The sequence below is a fragment of the Ochotona curzoniae genome, unplaced genomic scaffold (genome assembly GCF_017591425.1).
Source record: "Ochotona curzoniae isolate NIBS_2020 unplaced genomic scaffold, NIBS_Ocur_1.0 contig_3819, whole genome shotgun sequence".
In the NCBI taxonomy this organism is placed as follows: domain Eukaryota; kingdom Metazoa; phylum Chordata; class Mammalia; order Lagomorpha; family Ochotonidae; genus Ochotona; species Ochotona curzoniae.
This window is the reverse complement of record NW_024466004.1, coordinates 58,271,054-58,289,338: the sequence shown is the minus strand read 5'-3', so window position 1 is coordinate 58,289,338 and position 18,285 is coordinate 58,271,054. Positions and strand designations below refer to the sequence as shown.

General features: G+C 43.8%; 1 protein-coding gene across 2 annotated transcripts in view; it reads right to left on the bottom strand.

Moving 5' to 3' along the window:
- Positions 1-1,249: 1,249 nt before the first annotated feature.
- The window catches only part of RPF2 (ribosome production factor 2 homolog), a 34,947-nt gene continuing 17,911 nt past the window's right edge, over positions 1,250-18,285 (bottom strand). For both annotated transcript variants that reach the window (XM_040983893.1, XM_040983894.1), the window contains exons 7-10: positions 13,298-13,397; positions 9,137-9,239; positions 2,637-2,781; positions 1,250-1,839 (exon numbers count right to left, since the gene is read on the bottom strand). In XM_040983893.1, the coding sequence (XP_040839827.1) occupies positions 1,660-1,839; positions 2,637-2,781; positions 9,137-9,239; positions 13,298-13,397 (528 nt within the window). In that variant the 3' untranslated portion in view covers positions 1,250-1,659. The remainder of the gene's footprint in view (positions 1,840-2,636; positions 2,782-9,136; positions 9,240-13,297; positions 13,398-18,285) is intronic.

Sequence of the window (18,285 nt, the reverse complement as noted above, 5' to 3'; positions counted from 1 at the left end):
TCTGGTCACAATAGCTGGGGCTGGATCAGGCCAAAGCCAGGAGCTTCTTCCAGGTCTCTCACACAAGTTCAGGGGCTCATGCACTTGAGACATCTTCCACTGCTTTCCTAGACACATTAGCATGGAGCTGGACTGGAAGCGGAGCAGTACATATGAGATACTGGCACTGCAGGCAGTGGCTTCATCTGCCATGATGCTGGCCAAGGAATGGGTTCCCATGAGAATGGAAAAGATACAAAGCAAAACTTAGACTCCAGCTTCTGCTTGCTGCTCACACATCTGCCCTTAGCTCACACAAATACATGCACACACAAGCACAGGGGATCTCACATGAAATGAAAAAGAATGGCATTCCTACAACACCAAACAAATTACAGTTTATATATGTTTGTGTTTTCATAACATAATTGGCTTGCATGTGTAAAAACATGTATATTTGCCAGAGAATGAAGGAATATAAATCCTCCTATCTGGGGAAACAAGTACGCAAGACCAACAGGAGGAAGCATAGGCTTCTTCCTGCGTTCCGCAGCACAGGGATGGACTTCGAGAACCTTTCTTTTTTTTTTTTTAAAGATTTATTTATTATTTCTATTGCAAAGTCAGATATACAGAGAGGAGGAGAGACAGAGAGGAAGATCTTCTGTCCCATGATTCACTCCTCAAGTGACCGCAACGGCCGGTGCTGTGCCGATCTGAAGTCAGGATCCAGGAACTTCCTCCAGGTCTCCCACGTCGATGCAGGGTCCCAAGGCTTTGGGCCGTCCTCGACTGCTTTCCCAGGCCACAAGCAGGGAGCTGGATGGGAAGTGGAGCTGCCGGGATTAGAACCAGCGCTCATATGGGATCCTGGGCATGCAAGGCGAGGACTTTCGCTGCTAGGCCACCACACCGGGTCTGACTTTGAGAACCTTTCAAGACAAGCAGTCAGGTCCTGGCTGACCTCTCTCCGTGAATGCCTTAACACAACCTGCAGCAGCCCAGGGCTAACCAGGTCCCGAAGCGCCCTGTGACCTGAGTCATCTGTTCCTTTCTCCTTCTACTTAAGTGGGAGCTCCACTTCAGTAGCAGAGTCAACAAAAATACTCCATAGCAAGGTAAGGTGCCAATATCAGGTAGCCGACCACCCTTTCAGACATTTGTATTCTAAGGCACAAAGCTTAAAATCTCAAGTCAATCTCTTAAATGGAAATGGCTTCAGGAAAAATAATATGAAAGCAAAAAGTAAAAATCAGGCCATAGACACATGTTGGGAGGTGGAGTAAATGTTTTATCTTAAGCTTTTGTACAGCTCCTTTGGGTCCTGTCTGCCTTCAAAGGCTCAAGGCTTTCTGTATTTATCTAGTGCTCCATCCAGAATTTTCTTTATAACACCAATGGTTGTGAAGATCACACCTCTCTCACCCACCCAATGAGAGAAAAGAGTTTTAGGAGGGCAGGAGACAGCTTATCACAGAGAAAAAACAGCTCACCAGGGAGTAAAGCCACAAGCAGGAGTCTCCAACGTAGGACGAGCACATTACTGTCTATTAATAATATAAAGATATTATGTTATAAAAATATATAATAAAATATTACCAGAAACTGAACAAAAGGAAGCTGGACAATTCTTTTAAGTAAACAGACTATAATAGGGCCACAGTGGTTGGCCAAATTCCATCAATTTTTTTTAATTCTCTTTGACTTTCCCTCCTGGTCTTCTTTTGTCCTTTCTGCAGGTCGCTTCTTCAACCCCTTCATTTTCCTGGTTTGTAGCTTGCTTAGGTCTTGCTTCTGCATATGAATCCTCCCATAAGTTGTACCAAAAGTGTCATGGGAGATATTTTTCTTCTTCTTTGGCTATGAAATAAGAATACACATACATGTAGATATGCATGTACATGTACATTTAATAAGCTTCTATTATGAAGTAGAAAAAGCTCAGTCCATAACAACCGTGTCAGTAATAATTTCCATCAGAGAGCAACCCTCCAAAGTCAAAGATTAAATTAAGGTGCTTCAATAAGTTTACGGGAGATGGAATTCAAAGTTATCTGCTTTACCAAGAATATTTTGAAGCGCCCTCATTCATCCCCATATACCTTCTTCTCAAGTTTAAGTGTGCTTTAAGTGTGCACGTGAGGATCTTGTTAAAATGCATATTCTAAACAAGCAGTTTAAAGGGTGGGTAAGCTGTCAGGTCAACTGCCAAACACACTTTGAGATGACTACAGTCTATACTACCAATGGCCAAGCTGAGAGAATTCCTACCCTGGCTTAAGAAACTGTGACTATCGTTTCAATCTCTCCTGGCATTCTAGACAAACCTTTCCAACAGAGAACATGCTAAACGCACATGTTGTTTATATACTCTGTGCTTTAAGCCTGGGCTCCATAATGCCCAGATGATTCTTTCTTCTGGAGATGGCAGTCTTGCCTACCAGCAAGTTCTCAGGCAAACTGGACATCTGTCTTTTGCAGTTCTTATGATTACACTGTGTGCTTGGCCTATTTGGTTCTTTTTCATTTTCTTGATTCTGAAAGTCTAATTTTATGTATTTTATGGATCTCTTTAATATAAATAACACACAATTTCATTTTGTGAAAAAAAAAAATGCACTGTGCAAATAAATGACTGTACACTGTGGCTTGTGTACCTTGAGAGCTTTGGGCATTTTCATAGATAATTTATAAAGGTCATCTGATGCCAAGTGTGTCCTCCTCAGAACCAGATCCAGTGAGGGTCCCATCTCTTCCAGTTCAATCCGAGGCGTTCTGCAACCAGATTTCTTCAAGAGCAACCTTTGTGAAACAGGGGGAAAGAAACGCTACTTTGACCCTTGCCAAAATGTGTTTATTCAAGGGAACTACAGTTCAAGAATAACGCTTAGAAAACTAAGCTTTGACAATACTTCATAAATTTAGGACAAGGATAGCCTTTGGCTTGCTTTACATGCTACACCAAATGCTGGCCCTGGCTTATACATTTTGAAAGATCAGAGAGATACAGTGGCATAGCAGGTAAAGCCACCATCAGTCACGCTGGTATCCCTTATGGGTGATGATTCATGTCCCAGTCGCTCCACTTCCAAACCAGTTCCCTGCACTTGGGGAAAACAGCAGAGGATGGTTCAAGTGTGAACCCCTGCCACCCACATGGGAGACCTAGATGAAACTCCTGGCTCCTGGGCTTCAGTCTGGCCAAGCCCTGGTTGTTGCAGCCACCTGGGGAGTGAAACAGCACATAGCAGACCTCTTTATCTCTTTCAGGCTTGCCTCCCTCTTTCTCTGTAACTATGACTCTCAAATAAATAAATAAAACAAAAATTAGAAACAAAGTCTAAAATATTGTTGGAAAAACAGTGAGATTTTTCTAGGCCCAGTGTGATAGCTCAGTGGCTAAATCCTAGACTTGCAAGCAATGGGATTCCATATGGGCACCAGTTCATGTTTCAGCTATTCCACATCCCTTCCCACTTCCTGCTTCTGGCCTAGGAAAGCAGTAGAGGATGGCCCAAAGCCTTAAAACTAAAACTCTGTACCCATGTGGGAGACCCAGTAGAAGCTCCTGGCTCCTGGCCTTGGATCGGCTCAGATCCGGCCACTGCACCCATTTGAACTAGCAGACAGAAGACCTTTCTCTGTCTCTCCTTCTCTCTGTAAATCTGCCTTTCCAATAAAAATAAATTAATTAAAAAAATTTTTTTCTCAAAAAAGAAATGGAACCTTTTGACTTGACTTTGTCACCCCACTTATAGATATCCACACATATGAAAATAATTGTACAGGTGGATGCATAGTGCAGCAGGTTAGGGCCCACATCCCATACTGCAGCACTGGTTCAGTTCACTTTCGATCAAGCTTCCTGCTAATGCACCCAGGAAGGCAGCAGAAAATGGCTCAGGTGCTTGGGTCCTTGCCATTCATATGAATCTGCTAAATGAAGTTCCTGGGACCCGACTTCAGTCTGCCCCAGTCATTCAGGGAAAGAACCAGAAGATGAACCATTTGTGTCATTCTGCCATCACATAAATGAAGAAACCTGGTCTTCAAAAGAGCATTCTTCCATGATTAACGAAGTCCTATGACTATAAAAGTTAAATGAATCCATCCAAAATGAACCTTTCCCTACAGCACAGACACTGACTGGTCTCTGTGGACTGCAGCTAACTGAAAACTCCAAGCAAAATCACAACTTTCCTCTACATGCGGGCTGCAGCTGGAAAGACTTGCAAACTCTTTTGGGAAAGACGCCACCAGAACAATCGAAAGCAATGAAGATAATATCATTGTTCCAGCAGGCAGTAGGTCTTCACAGGGAGAAAAAGGGTTGACTGAATGACAGTGCTGATAAAAGAGCAACCCTTTCACACAACTGCAGAAGAGGGAGAAAAGCAGCTGGTAAGCAGAGAAAAGGTGAACAGGAGAACACATAGGCTGGGAACAGAGAGCAGCAGGTGCCAAGAAGCAAAACCAAGTGTGCAAAGGCCCAGTAGCAGCTCTCTGGGCCCAGGCATGTCACACACACAAAGTCAACTGAGGCGGCCCACCACGGGAAGCCCATTTGCTGGTTACACAGAGTTCCACCCCAAACACTCTGTATTGGACATTCACTTATGCTTAACTGAACAAGGCAAAACTAACAGCCAAGAATCTATAAAGAACATAAGTGTCAAGCACCAAGATCCCAAATGGGTGCTGGTTCATGTCCCAGCTGCTCCAATTCCCACCTAGCTTCTTGTTTTCAGCCTGGGAAGTCAGTGGAGTATGGCCCAAGGTCTTGGGACCCTGAACCCACGTGGAAGACCCAGAAGAAGCTTCCAGTTCCTGGCTTCAGATCGGCTCAATGCTGGTCATTGCAGCCATTTGGGGAGTAAACCAGCAGACAGATCTTTCTGTTTGAATCTCCCTCTCTGTATATCTGCCTTCCAATAAAATAAATGAATCTTTTAAAAAAAAGATATAAAGGGTACTCCAGGTCAAACAAGTACAAACAAAAAGGCTAAATGAATTGTTAGCAGAGCACAGGAAGGAGACAAGCCCAAGGAAAGGACAGGCTAAATGAGAGCTGTGAGGCCACTTTCTGTTAGTGAGGTTCCAAAGAGAAGAGACTTGAGGATGCCCACTGTGAATCCTTTTTTAGAGGCTCAAGTTGGCTTGTTGAGGGCATCTTCCCTAGGAGCTAATTCAAGGCCTAAGGGGCCACAAATCACTGGACTCTGCTGGGTGCCTGTACTTCTGCATCCATATGCTCATTTTCAGTACTTTCAGATAAATGACAAGCACAATATTGAACCATAAAGGCCTCCTATCAAGAAACCAGGAACTCGGGTCCAAGTTTCAAATTTTTAATTAAAATACTTTCTGTTACTTAATGACTTTTTCCCCCTTTCATTTGAGACAGAGAGCAGGAGATAGACTGCAGGGGAGAGAGGGACAGGTCGGTCTTCCATTTGTTGGGTCTCTCCCAAATGTTCTGTAACACTTGGGAGTCACAGGTAGGCCATACTGAATATACGAGCCAGGAACACAGTACGGGCCCTCCCACGTGGATGGCAACGACCCTAGCACTTGGGTCATCTGTTCCTTCCCAGGGAGCATGTTAATTGTACACTGAACAGGAAGGAAAGTAGTCAGAAAAACCAGGCACTCCTAACATGGAACACGATGACCCACACAGCAACCCAACCACTACATCAAATGCCCACCCAAAGTGCTCATTTTCGGCTAAATGGAAAATTATGTCAATCCAAAACAGCTAATGGCATGTCTTTGTTGCCAAAATTTCTCTAATGCCCCTTTTTATTTATACAAATGTTTTCCTAATAAAGTAGTTTTTTGAGCGGTACCTATAATTAAGGTCATTTCCAAACAACCGCATATAACCTGCTGTGTTGCAACTGCATTGAAGAATTACATTGCAGTGCCACAGCTTGCAGCCGGTCTCGTGATCACCTCCCTGAGTATGCTTACGGGCAGAAGAAACGGATCCGAGAAGGACAGGCTCCCACTCTCAGTTCGCTGTGTGTGGTCCCTGCAGATAGGCCCATCGTCCTCTCCCTTTGTTAATCTTTTAACAGTGAAGTCTAAAAAGCCCAGATATTATCGTTGCTCTTGCAGGTTTAAAATTACTTAAGAGAAAACACATATATACTGACTTATCAATATTTTATCACAGTATGACTTCCTTATTTCTCCCCATAAGAAAATAAACTGCCACTTTTCTTCCTTTCTATAATAAGTATATGCTAAGGATCTCGGCATTTAAATTCAGGAAGTTTTCTATATTTAAAAAAAGAAAAAAAAAAAGATTTAACAGTCCAAGATACAATGAGATGGAGAGACAGAGACAATCTTCCAGCTGCTGGTTACTCCCTAAATGGCCACACTGGTAGATAGTGGACCAGATCAAAGCCAGGGGCTTCCCTTCAGTTTCCCATATGGGAGCAGGGACCTAAGCACTTGGGCTATTTTCCACTGTTCTCCCAGCCATCAGCAGGGAGCTGGACTGAAAGCAGAGAAGCCAGGACATGGATTAGTGCCCATATGGGATGCTGGTATCACTCACAAGCAATGACTATCTACTACGCCACAACAGCAGCCCCAATGCTACATTCTTCAAGTTAATAAGTTTTTCCTTAATGATAAATGAAAGCTGCCAATCTTTCAACCTTTAAAAAAACAATCTGGGGAATGGTATTGTGGCACAGTAGCTTAAACTGCTGCTTGGGACACTAGCATACCAGATTGGAGTACTGGTTCATATCCAGTTACTCTACTTCTGATCAGCTCCCACCTCATGTGCCAGGAAGTCGTGGGCTCCTACCACCCTGTGGGAAGCTCAGATGGAATTCCACTTTCCTAGCTTTAGCCCTGACCAGTCCCAGCTATTAACACCCATCTGAGGAATGAACCAGAAGATCAAAGATCTTCTCTCACTCTGTCATTCTGCTTTTGGAAAAGCAACCTACTTACCTTTCCTCACAGAGCAAACGCATTAACAGAGAATTTATAAATGATTTTTAGGATCACGTTAGGCAAAAATGAAGACACCAGTTGAAATACTGAGTCAAAAAAAGCAGCCAAAACTAATACTACCTCCTCCATCCTTACCCAATATACTGGGTTTCTCTTTTAGAAACAGATCTTTCACTTCCAGGTTTCCCTGTCTCCAGTCGAACACCGACTGCTGTGAACATATCCCACATGCCCAACAACTGACCTCAGACCCTGACCTGTGGTCTTTTCCCTGATATAGGAACTAAGTCAACCACTCAGTGCCACAGGTGGTGGAGAAGGCAGTGACCCAGCACGGAACCCTGCCGCTTTCCTCTCCAGAGAGCTGAGGCAGACAGGCTGATGAGCAAACACTACAGACTCCAAAGTACTCTTTGTCTATTTCTTGGGAAACTCTCACTCAGAGATGACCCGATTTCCCTCCTGCCATACACCCCTCTGGTGGACCTTCTATGCTTTCATTGGGTAAACTCCTTTACTGCAAAGCTTGGGTTTGCTTTCACAGGTATGCTAACACTTCCTGTTTTGCCTCTTTCCCTCCATAACCAATGCCATGACAGAAGAATATGCAACAGGTTACTAAATTTTCTGCTTCATACTAAGGGTCCTAACCATATAGTGAATAAAACTCTCCAGAGAAAACAAGTGGTCACTCACACTGCAGAAATTATGGGATGCACAGGAAGAGGTCATCAACACTATGATTTATTCCCCCTAAAGGGCATGTCAGAGGTTCTATTAATATATAATTTCATGTTCAGTGTTTGTTTCATCCAAGAAGCCCGGAACTACTTTACAGGCCTTATTAAAATTCACAAATAATGTGTGTGAATATTAACTACTACCCTTTGCACGGTGCTCAAGGGCTAATTTGCAGGGAGAAAGAGGGCAAGGACCCCTAAGTGTAGCTTGTGAGATGCCTGAGGCACTGAGGGAGGGGAGCCTCACTTTTTTGGCACATTCTCACCCACACCCGCACCCCTCAGCAGGACCTCGGGTCTCTAAATGGTATCATTACACTTGGCAGAGGAAGAAATGGAGGACCTGCCCCTGTCAGGTGACTCTGTGCGGTCCACGGGCAGTCACTGGGCTTGGCGGTGAAGCTCATCCTGGAATGACCCCATCTTCCCCTCACCACTCTCTTAGATGGCACAAGCCCCTTGGGGCTAAGCTGACCCCTCCAAGCAGCACTTTACTCTGAACCGCATCATACACAGCACACCTAGAGTGTCTGTAGATTTAAATTCCTCATCAGAGTCACTGATTCAAAAACATTTGTTTCCATGATGTAAGATTCCTGGCTATTCTGAAGGTGACTTCAAGAAATACAGTCATCAGTAGAAATACGCAGTCCTGTGGGGGTTGTTGTTGTTCTGAACTCTGAATTGAACATTTCCATGTGTTTTGTCACCTGGATGCCTTTCGGCACACTTCATACCAACAGTTTCTGTAATACCATCTTATCTCAAGAGGCACAATTATAGCTCCTTATTCAGCATAGCACCTGCCTTCCAGGATTGATACTATATTTACTTACTTTGAAGGATGGCAAAGTGAAAGCCAACCAATGATTCTTACTCCTTTCAGAGTTTACTGCTTAAATTTAAGGCTTTGAGATTCATGTTTATTGGCTAACTGGTGGCCTGCTGCCCTAAACCCAGTTACAGGTAATCAAATATCCCTTAATCAAAATGCATAAAAATGGGAAGTTTTCAGATTGCAGTTTTCCAGATTTAGTGCATCTGCCTAGACATTACTGAGTAAATAACCTTGAAGCAGCAACTCAAAATGCTCCCAAATCCAAAATCTTTTTGAGCATCAAGTGAGTGGTTTGGAACATACAGAATTTTGGATTGGGCATTCCACGTGTATACACAGACAAGAGAAGCACCTTACTGAGCTACAGGTGCAGAGAGAGTGCCATCTGAGGTGCTCTGGGACCTGGGAGAGCTTTGGTGCCACAGGCTAGCAGGGCAGCCGACACAAGGAGGACAGGTGCAGAGCTGCTACCATGCTGGGCTGCCAGCTCTCCAAACACATTTGGGGCCAGACACCAGTTCTAGGTCTGAGCTCTGGAAAACAGTCCCAGCACAATGCCAACCTGGAAGACAGAACACGGCAAGCAAGGAAGCACACTTACTTATAGCTTCGGAAGTAAATCTTCCCGTTCAGGGCAGTGAAGTGCAAAACGTACTCTAATCCAGCCAGGCGGATATTTGGGACCGTGGGGCCTCGGAAGAAATCTAAAAGCACACAGAAAGTTAAAAAAAGGAAAACAAAAACAACCAGCACAATTTCTAGAAAAGATAGACAGGTGGTGCAAGAAATGACACAACTCTGGCCATTGCAGCCATCTGTGAAGGGAACCAGCACATGGAAGAGATCCCTCCCTCTCCATCTCTCTTTCTATAAAAGCCCAACTTTCAAATAATTAAATGAATGTTCAAAAAAATCCAACCTACAGGACAGGCAGGTGAGCATGACACAACTCTTCTCAATTTTACCAGGAAATGGCATTCTGGTCCCAATCTGCAGCCACCTTGCCTTTACTGTCCCTTTTGCCGCTAGCCCCTCAGAGGGGAATTACTGTCAGGAGTACAGGCACACACACCTCCCACTGTATGCTCCTCCTTTCTCACATTCCACACGTCAGCACTGCTATCTAGAACAGGCACAGGTGTGTGCACCCACACACAGCACCCTTCCCACTCCCCCAGGCAAAAACCCTCAGGAACATTTTTGAACCCAGAATGCTGATCTAAAGGACACCATTCAAATGTTTTCCAAAAATTTGCCCAAACATGACTCTCCTTCAGTGATCCCATTAATAAAGCCCATCTGTTATGATACCTAAATGGAAGAATGATATAGTCGTAACTGTTGAAGGACTATACTGTTTTTATAACACAGGAGAAAACAGTGGAGACAAAGAGGGTTGGGAAGGGTGGAAAAGGAAACCTGAGCCTCAGGAACTACATCATGAAACATGCAAGAAAAAGAAAGAAAAATAAACAAAAAGCCTTCCTGACATGCAGGTTCCAGGCTTCTGTGTTTTCCCCATATGCTTTCACGAAGAAAACAAAGGGAGAACATTTTAAGAACGAAATAAATGTCAAGGAACTTACTCTTTAGCAATTAAAAGTGTCTAAGGCAGTAAATATTAAAAAAACTTGGAATGTGTATCCAACAGTGCTTTACAAGTAATCCTCTAATTCTAACACTGTACCTTAACTGCCAAAATGATACTCCACTCCAGTGTGCATTGGTGGATTACAAACATGTGTAGGGAGAAGGCTTGGGGAGGCAGGGGTAGTGGGCAGCACCCAGCAAACAAAAGGCAAATGTCTAATAGTGTAGTATCTTCTGATTAGAAAGGCACACAAATATTACCTACAAATGAATCCAACTGGCAAGAATCCATTCTCTTACAGAGGATGTACCAAAGCAGCCACTGTGTACAATGCACTGTGCTGGGTGTAATAGTGATAAAAAGATAATGACATACAGCCTTGTCCTCCCATGGGCCCAGTTTTCTAGACAGACTAGATATGAATACCAGCAACTGTAATTTAAGACCACACACAAAATACAATGTTCCAGAAATTCTGACCAGATGCAGATGATTTCTAGTTGGCAAAGACTTTATAGAAATGGCAACTGCAAGCCTAGAGTGATGGCTCAGCAGATGAATCCTCAGCTAAACCCCCAGCAGCTAAATCTGCCAGGATCCCATATAAGCATCAGTTGGTGTCCTGGCTGTTCCACTTCCCATCCAGCTCCCTGCTTGTGGCCTGGGAAAGCACTGGAGGATGGCTCAGAGCCTTGGGACCCTGCATCCATGTGGGAGACCCAGAGGTGACTCCTGGCTCCTGGCTTCAGATCGGCTCAACTGTGGCTGTTATAGCCACTTGGGGAAGGAAGCTCTTTCTATATCTCCTTCTCTATAAATCTACCTTTCAAAAAAAAAGGGAGCATTTGCACTGCAAAGGATTTGACAAATGAAAAGGCTAAGGTCAACAAGAATTAAATAAGACTGCTATGTTAGAGGGAGTGACCATCATCTACAACATAGGAAATGGGATAGAGACATGGCTGTAAATGCTGGGAAAGATACCAAAGTTTCATTCTGTTCTTGTGCTTTTACAAAGCAACAAAAGAACATCCAAGTAAAGATTTCCAACCGGCACTGGAGCGTAGATTCAGAGTCCTAAAATATGTTAGTACTGTTAAAAAAAGGCCAGTACTACTAAGGGACATATTTCAAATAAAGACTATCCACAAAAAAAGTACTCAATGTAACAGCAGGCTGGGACATTTATACAAGGACATTATATCCTTAAAACAAACAGTGTCTCCATATGGAACTATGGAGTGACCTCTAAAGGTTATTTGGTTGGACAAAACAGTCCCAACTAGAGATCATTTTATGCACAGTGAAATAAGCCAATCCCAAAAGGGATGAGGGGTGAGAATGGGGAGAGATGGGAAAATCTCTGAGTCTATGGAACTCTATAATGAAAAATAAAAATTAAACAACCATACTGAGCTCTGACCAAAACAAACAAAAAAAAATAGGTGTTTGCTTAAATGAAAAAAAAAAAGTCTTACCCACCCAGAATCTGGATGGCAAAACTTTCACAAAATGTTGGCGAGGACATGCCAAACAGAGGTCCTAGGGAACTGCGAATAGAACTAGAGCTTGCCACACCACTCTGGAGAGCAAACTGGTTATGCACAGGGGAGTATTTCCAGACTCAGCAATTCTGCTTCCGAAAATGCAAAGGGACACCTAAGGTTTAAGTGTGAAGAACAACAAGCAGTTCAGGTGTCCACACAAGGAAACTGCTCACAAGACACTGTGGATGCAGGTTATGAGGGAATGGCTCCAATCCCACGCATCCTCAAAACACAGCACTGAGCAGTGAGCAGTGAGACCTATGACACGACAACAATTAAACAATTCAAGAAGGATACAACTCGTGGGCAGATCAACTTCTGCCCAGTGGTTACGATGCAGGTACCCAATGCTGTGGCGCCTGGGGAAGAAGCCTGGGCCCAGCTCCTGACCAGTTTCCTGCAAACACGGATGAGAGCTCCTTGCTTTTCAAACCGTTTTTTCAAAAAGAAAGAAAGAAAAAGATAAAAGTAAGGTGAGCCAAGGACAAGTCCGAGGTTTTGAACTGGACTGATGGGGACAATGATTATCACTGCCAGGAAGGACGTCAACCCTTGATAACTTCTTCTTTCTCTACTGATCTACTAATTCCTCAGAATATGCAACATAAACCAGTGAACTCTGCAGAGCCCCCTCTGGTCGGCCCGAGAATCCATCTTCCTCTTGTGCTGCATGATCTCACTGTGTTCCTCTCCGGCTGTCCTGCTTCTCTCTGCAGACTTCCTTCCGGGGTTTCATTTCCTGCTCTGCCTCACTGCACTGTATGGTCATTCCTGCCATCTAGTGGAAGCAGGGAAAAAAAACAGAGCAGCCTAACAGTCTATTCAGATGACCCAAAGCACTCTCCCTTAGAACAAATTTCAAATCCTGACCTCACTAACAATAAATATCTAGAAGAACCAAGGAAGAAAAGTCAGGAAGTCTGGGTCAAACAAGTAATACAAAGCGGGGCTAACAATGTAACTGAAAAAATACCTCCGGCACTTATATTGAAAGAACAGCCACTGCCTCTCAGGGATGCATTTCAGTTCCTGGAAAACACGGGTCAGAACCTATGGACAAAGCTGAGGGCTGCGGCGCCTAGGGACATTGTCTTTAATTGTTTTTTAATTTTATTTTGAATACTGTTTATATAGTTGAGAGGGATGCATGCCCAAATAACAACGCCTTTAATTCTACAGAAACATGTAGGCATGGGGCCAGTGCTGTGGCTTAGTAGGTATGCCATCAGCATTCCAAAGGGGTGTCAGTTTCAGTCGTAGCTACTACACTTGTGATCTAGTTCCCAAAGCTAATGCACCAGGGAAACCAATAGAAGACAGCCTGGGTGCTCGGGTCCCTCCCTGCATCCACATGGAAGACATGGAAGAAGCTCCGATTCCCCTGCTTCAGTCTGGCAGAACCTCAGCACTGCGGCCATTTGAGGACTGAGTCAGCAAACAAAAGAACTCCCTCACACGCTTTCTTGCTCTCTTTACCTCTCCTTCTCAGTAGCTCTGTCCTACTATTGGTGCAAGGATAGTGAAAAGGAAATAAAAAGGAAAAGGGAAAGAAAAGCTGCACAGCTAGAACAAAGTGGTAAAATGGCCCAAGTGACCCAGTATATAGGAAATATTATATACTTACCAATAAGAAGACTTTTTAGTCTTCTATGGTCCTCTGTTACATCAAAATCATCACCAGCAAATATCAACATGGGCTTTGTGCCCTCAGGACATTTACTATTCTATAAAACAAAAAAACATTATTTAAATATCAAAATCTAAACAGTTTCACATGCTGACTTTAAAGTATTCAGGGAGGGCATGGTGCAGTGGTCTAGCAGCTAAAATCCTCGCCTTGAACACACCAGGATCCCATATGGGCACCGGTTCTGATCCCTACAGCTCCACTTCCCATCCAGCTCCCTGTTTGTGGCCTGGGAAAGCAGTCGAGGACAGCCCAAAGCCTTGGGACCCTGCACCAACATGGGAGACCTAGAGGAAGTTCCAGGCTTCCAACTTTGGATTGGCACAGCCAGGATTGCTGATTGGAGAGTGAACCATCAGACAGAAGATCTTCCTCTCTGTCTCCTCCTCTCTATATATCTGACTGCAATAAAAATAAATATATCTTTAAAAATTTTTTTAATAAAAAATAAAGTATTCAGGAAATAGGTATTTGGTATAGAGGTTAAAATAGCTACTCAGCTGCCTGCATCCCATAAGTGCCTGGGCAGAGTGGAGTCCTGGCTCCAGTACTTGAGTTCCTGCCACTCCTGTGGAAGACCTTGTCTGAGTTCCCAGTCACTCTAAATATGGTCTGGCAAGTCCTAGTTACTCTAAGCATTCAAAGAGTAAACCAGTAAGTAGGAGATCTTCCTCTCTGGTTCTCTAACAACAAATAATACCAAAAGACAGAAGTCAACAGCAAGGCAGGTTAAACAAGCCAGCATCTGATGTCCGACTGCAAGACACAGACCCAGCATTTCTGCTTCCAACACAGCTGTCTGCTGATGCACACGCTGGGAGGCAGCAAGTGAGGCTCAAGACTTTGGTACCTGGCACCATGTGGAGTCCCAGCTGGAGTCCCAGGTCCTGCCTTCAGGTTGGCCCAGCCTGGGATATTTCCGGCATTTGAGGAGTGAATGAATCAAAAGGTGGAAAATCTCTCTCTCTCCCTCCTTGTCATACTACCTTTTAAATATATAAATAAACCTTAAATAAAAAAATAAATAAAAATCCTCAGCATTTAAATATTGTAATATGTTATTACATTTTATGTGCTATATCTGCAAATACTGACTTTAGATTTTAAAACAGATGGAATTTTTAACCCTATGGACTTTTTTCTTAAAAAAACTGTTTTATTCAGGCTTGGTGCAGTGGCCTAGCAGCTAAAGTCCTCGCCTTGCATGCCCAGGATCCCATATGGGAGCTGGTTCTAATCTCATCAGCTCCACTTCCCATCCAGCTTCCCTGCTTGTGGCCTGGGAAAGCAGTCGAGGACAGCCCAAAGCCTTGGGACCCTGTACCCATGTGGGAGACCTGGAGGAAGTACCTGGATCCTGACTTCAGACTGGCACAGCACCAGCCGTTGTGGTCACTTTGGGAGTGAGTTATCGGACAGAAGATCTTCCTCTCTGTCTCTCCTCTTCCCTGAATATCTGACTTCGCAATAAAAATAAATTTAAAAAAAAAAAAGTTTATTCACTTTCATTATTGAATAAGGAATCCAAAAAGGATGTAATCTACATATTAGCATATAATAGTCTATATACAAGTACATATAATACATATAACAGTCAATTATACAAAGAATAAAATTTAAAGCTATAGTTAGAGACAGACATTTGGCACAAGAGTAGGATATGACCTGGAACATTGGAACCCTTATGGAAGAACCTGGGTTCAAGTCCCAGCTGTACTCTGGCAGGCAGAAGGTAATGATTCAAGTAAGTGGGTCCCTGACACCCTCAGGAAGTCCTGGAGGGTGTGCCTGGCTCCTGGCCGAGCCCTGGCCACTGAGGGCATACAAGGAACAAATCAGCAGATGGGAGAACTCTTACACTGTCCCTCTGCCCTCAAGTAAAAACAAATTTTAAAGCTACACTTGTAAAAATCCACAAAACAAAACTCGGAAAAACAGAAAAGTGCTAACAGCCTGCCTCCAAGCACCAAAACAAGTTTATCTGTAGGGAAAGTACTTACGTGAAATGTATTTGAATTTTTGGTGCCACCATGCTGTGCCTGCCATGTTACATAAAGGGTTTTTTAAATTTAATCTTACTTGAGAGGCAGACGAAGAAGCACAGTTTCCCTTGCTGGTTTACTCCCTAAGAGAATTTATAAATGACAGCTAACCTAGCCATTTACAGGGGGAGCAGTGTAACTGTACCTAAACGACAGAAAATACTGGCAAATCCTTACTCGTGGAGCTGAAACTTTTTCTAAATGTATCCTGCTCAGTTCTGGATTTTCTATGCCAAGAATAAAGTGGTTTTGGTAGTCACCAAAGAAAAGAAATTAAAATAGAAAAGTGTTTCAAGCTGAAGAATTTAGAAGGTAAACAGCTGTTGGTTTGAGCTACTAATTAATTTCACTGAAAAATAAATCAAGCAAACAAAATAAGACCAAGTATGGCAACGACAAACAGGGCAGAAAAACAGATGTCTTCCACCCCTAGACCCACAGGCAGCCTGCTGCTCCCCTGCTCCCCAGGATGCTCTGGTTGGCATTCGCTGCTCTCAACACCCTAAACGAAACATGTGCACTCAGAAGATGGAAACGTGCCCAACAGACCGTCCAGATCCAAAACTCTTCCCCGACTGGCGCTCTCTGTGCCAGCCTGACCCTAGGGCTGTGGGGGCCCATGTGTATAGTAGGTAGGACAAAGTAGGGCCACATCAACAACAAATCATCCTGAGCACAATGCATAACAACAAAAAATACATCTTCCATTAAGAAAAACTGAACTACGATATAACATACTAAAAACATTCTACTTAGTGAGTTCTTGAAACACCCCTTTGAGAGCTATCAAGCAGAGGAAATAACTCTTAAAAATTATAACACATCCAGACACTTTTCAAGTAAAGTACCTTGTTTACAATGTAAATGTAATCAATTTTCTCAGAAAGGATTATTTCACTCTTGTCTTCTTGATGTGTGGTCATACCAGAAAGCAGGATTCTGGGCAGGCTTTTGGCATGGCAGACACACTGCTTAAGACACTCAAAGGGTGGGCCCGGTGCGGTGGCGCAGAGGTTAAGGTCCTCACCTTACACACCCGGGATCCCATATGGGCGCAGGTTCTAATCCCCGCAGCTCCACTTCCCTTCCAGCTCCCTGCCTGTGGCCTGGGAAAGCAGTCGAGGACGGCCCAAAGCTTTGGGACCCTGCACCCGCGTGGGAGACCCGGAAGAGGCTCCTGGCTTCGGATCGGCATAGCATCGGCCGTTGTGGTCACTTTGGGAGTGAATCATCGGACAGATCTTCCTCTCTGTCTCTCCTCTCTGTATATCTACCTTTCCAATAAAAATAAAATAAATTTTAAAAAAAAAAAGATACTCAAAGGGCTAGTGCTGTGGAGCTGTGGAGAATCAGCTCAAGCCTCACTCAGCCTGCAGTGCCAGCTACCCATGCATATGGAGTCCCAGCTGCTCTACTTATGATCCAACTTCCTGCTAATAGTCTAATGTTTGGGCCCGTAAACCCACAGAAAAAGCTTCTGGCTCTTGGCTTTGGATAGGACTCACTCAGGACAAATGCAGCCATTTGGAAAGCAAACCAGTAAATGGCAAATCGGTCTGTCTTCCTCTCTCTTTTGTAATAAAATAAAATTAAAATAAAGCCTTTAAAAACAAACAGAAAAGACAAGATTCCACATTGGTGTGCCTAGATTCAAGTCTGAGCTGGACTTCCAAGTCTACCTTGCTGTTAACATCCACCCTAAGAGGCACCAGCTGAGGGTTCAAGTCCTTGGGTCCCTGCCACCCAGGTGGGTGAGGAGCCAGCCTGAGTTCCTTGCTCTTAGCCTCGGCCTGGCTAACACAGGCCCCTTGGAGGCACCTGGGGAGCGAAGCAATGCTTGGGAGATTTGTAGGTCTAGTTTTGTGTTTTGTTCTGTTTTTTTAAATTTTATGATACAGTTTTTCATACGCCATGGATTTCCCTTACCCCCTCCCTAAGTTCTCTCCCCCACGAATGATCTTCCCTATATTATTACAATAGTATAGTCCTTCATAAGCAGTCCCAAGTCCATCATTCTGCTGTTTAAGTGTATCCTGACATTACTGTTACAGACAGTCCTTCATCCTATCGTTAAGACATATCCAACAGTTTCATTAGGAGTGCATCTTTGGTTTGGAAGTAGAGATGCATACTGCACTGTATCTCCACATCTGGATATGACAGTTCTATTACACAATTACTATATATATTCCCTTAAATATAAAACCATAAAGTAAAATCAACAACAGGAATAAAGTTAAAAAATTTACAACACCATGGAGTTAAATAACATATTATCAAGTAACCAATGTGTCAATGAAGAAATAAAACAGAAAATAAAACACCTCCCTGAAAAAATGATGTTACTGTATGATCAATGAGTCAATGAAGAATTTAAAAAGAGAAAAAAAAAAATATTTTGAAGAAGTAAAAAACAAAAATAAAGTATCATGGATTGTAGCAAAAACAATCCCATATTTAAAAAACAAATAAATAGGGCCGGCGGCGTGGCATAGTGGCTAAAGTTCTTGCCTTGAACACGCCAAGATCCCATATGGGTGCCGGTTCTAATCCCCGCAGCTCCACTTCCCATCCAGCTCCCTGCTTGTGGCCTGTGAAAGTGGTCAAGGATGGCCCAAGGCCCTGGGAACCTGCACCCGTGTGGGAGACCTGCAAGAAGTTCCTGGATCCTGGCTTCGGATTGGCATAGCATTGGCCTGTTGCGCTCACTTGGGGAGTGAATCGTCGGACGGAAGATCTTCCTCTCTGTCTCTCCTCTCTGTATATCTGACTTTGTAATAAAAATAAATCTTTAGGGCCTGGCGCGGTGGCGCAAGTGGTTAAAGGTCCTCGCCTTGCACGCCCGGGATCCCATATGGGCGCCGGTTCTAATCCCGGCAGCCC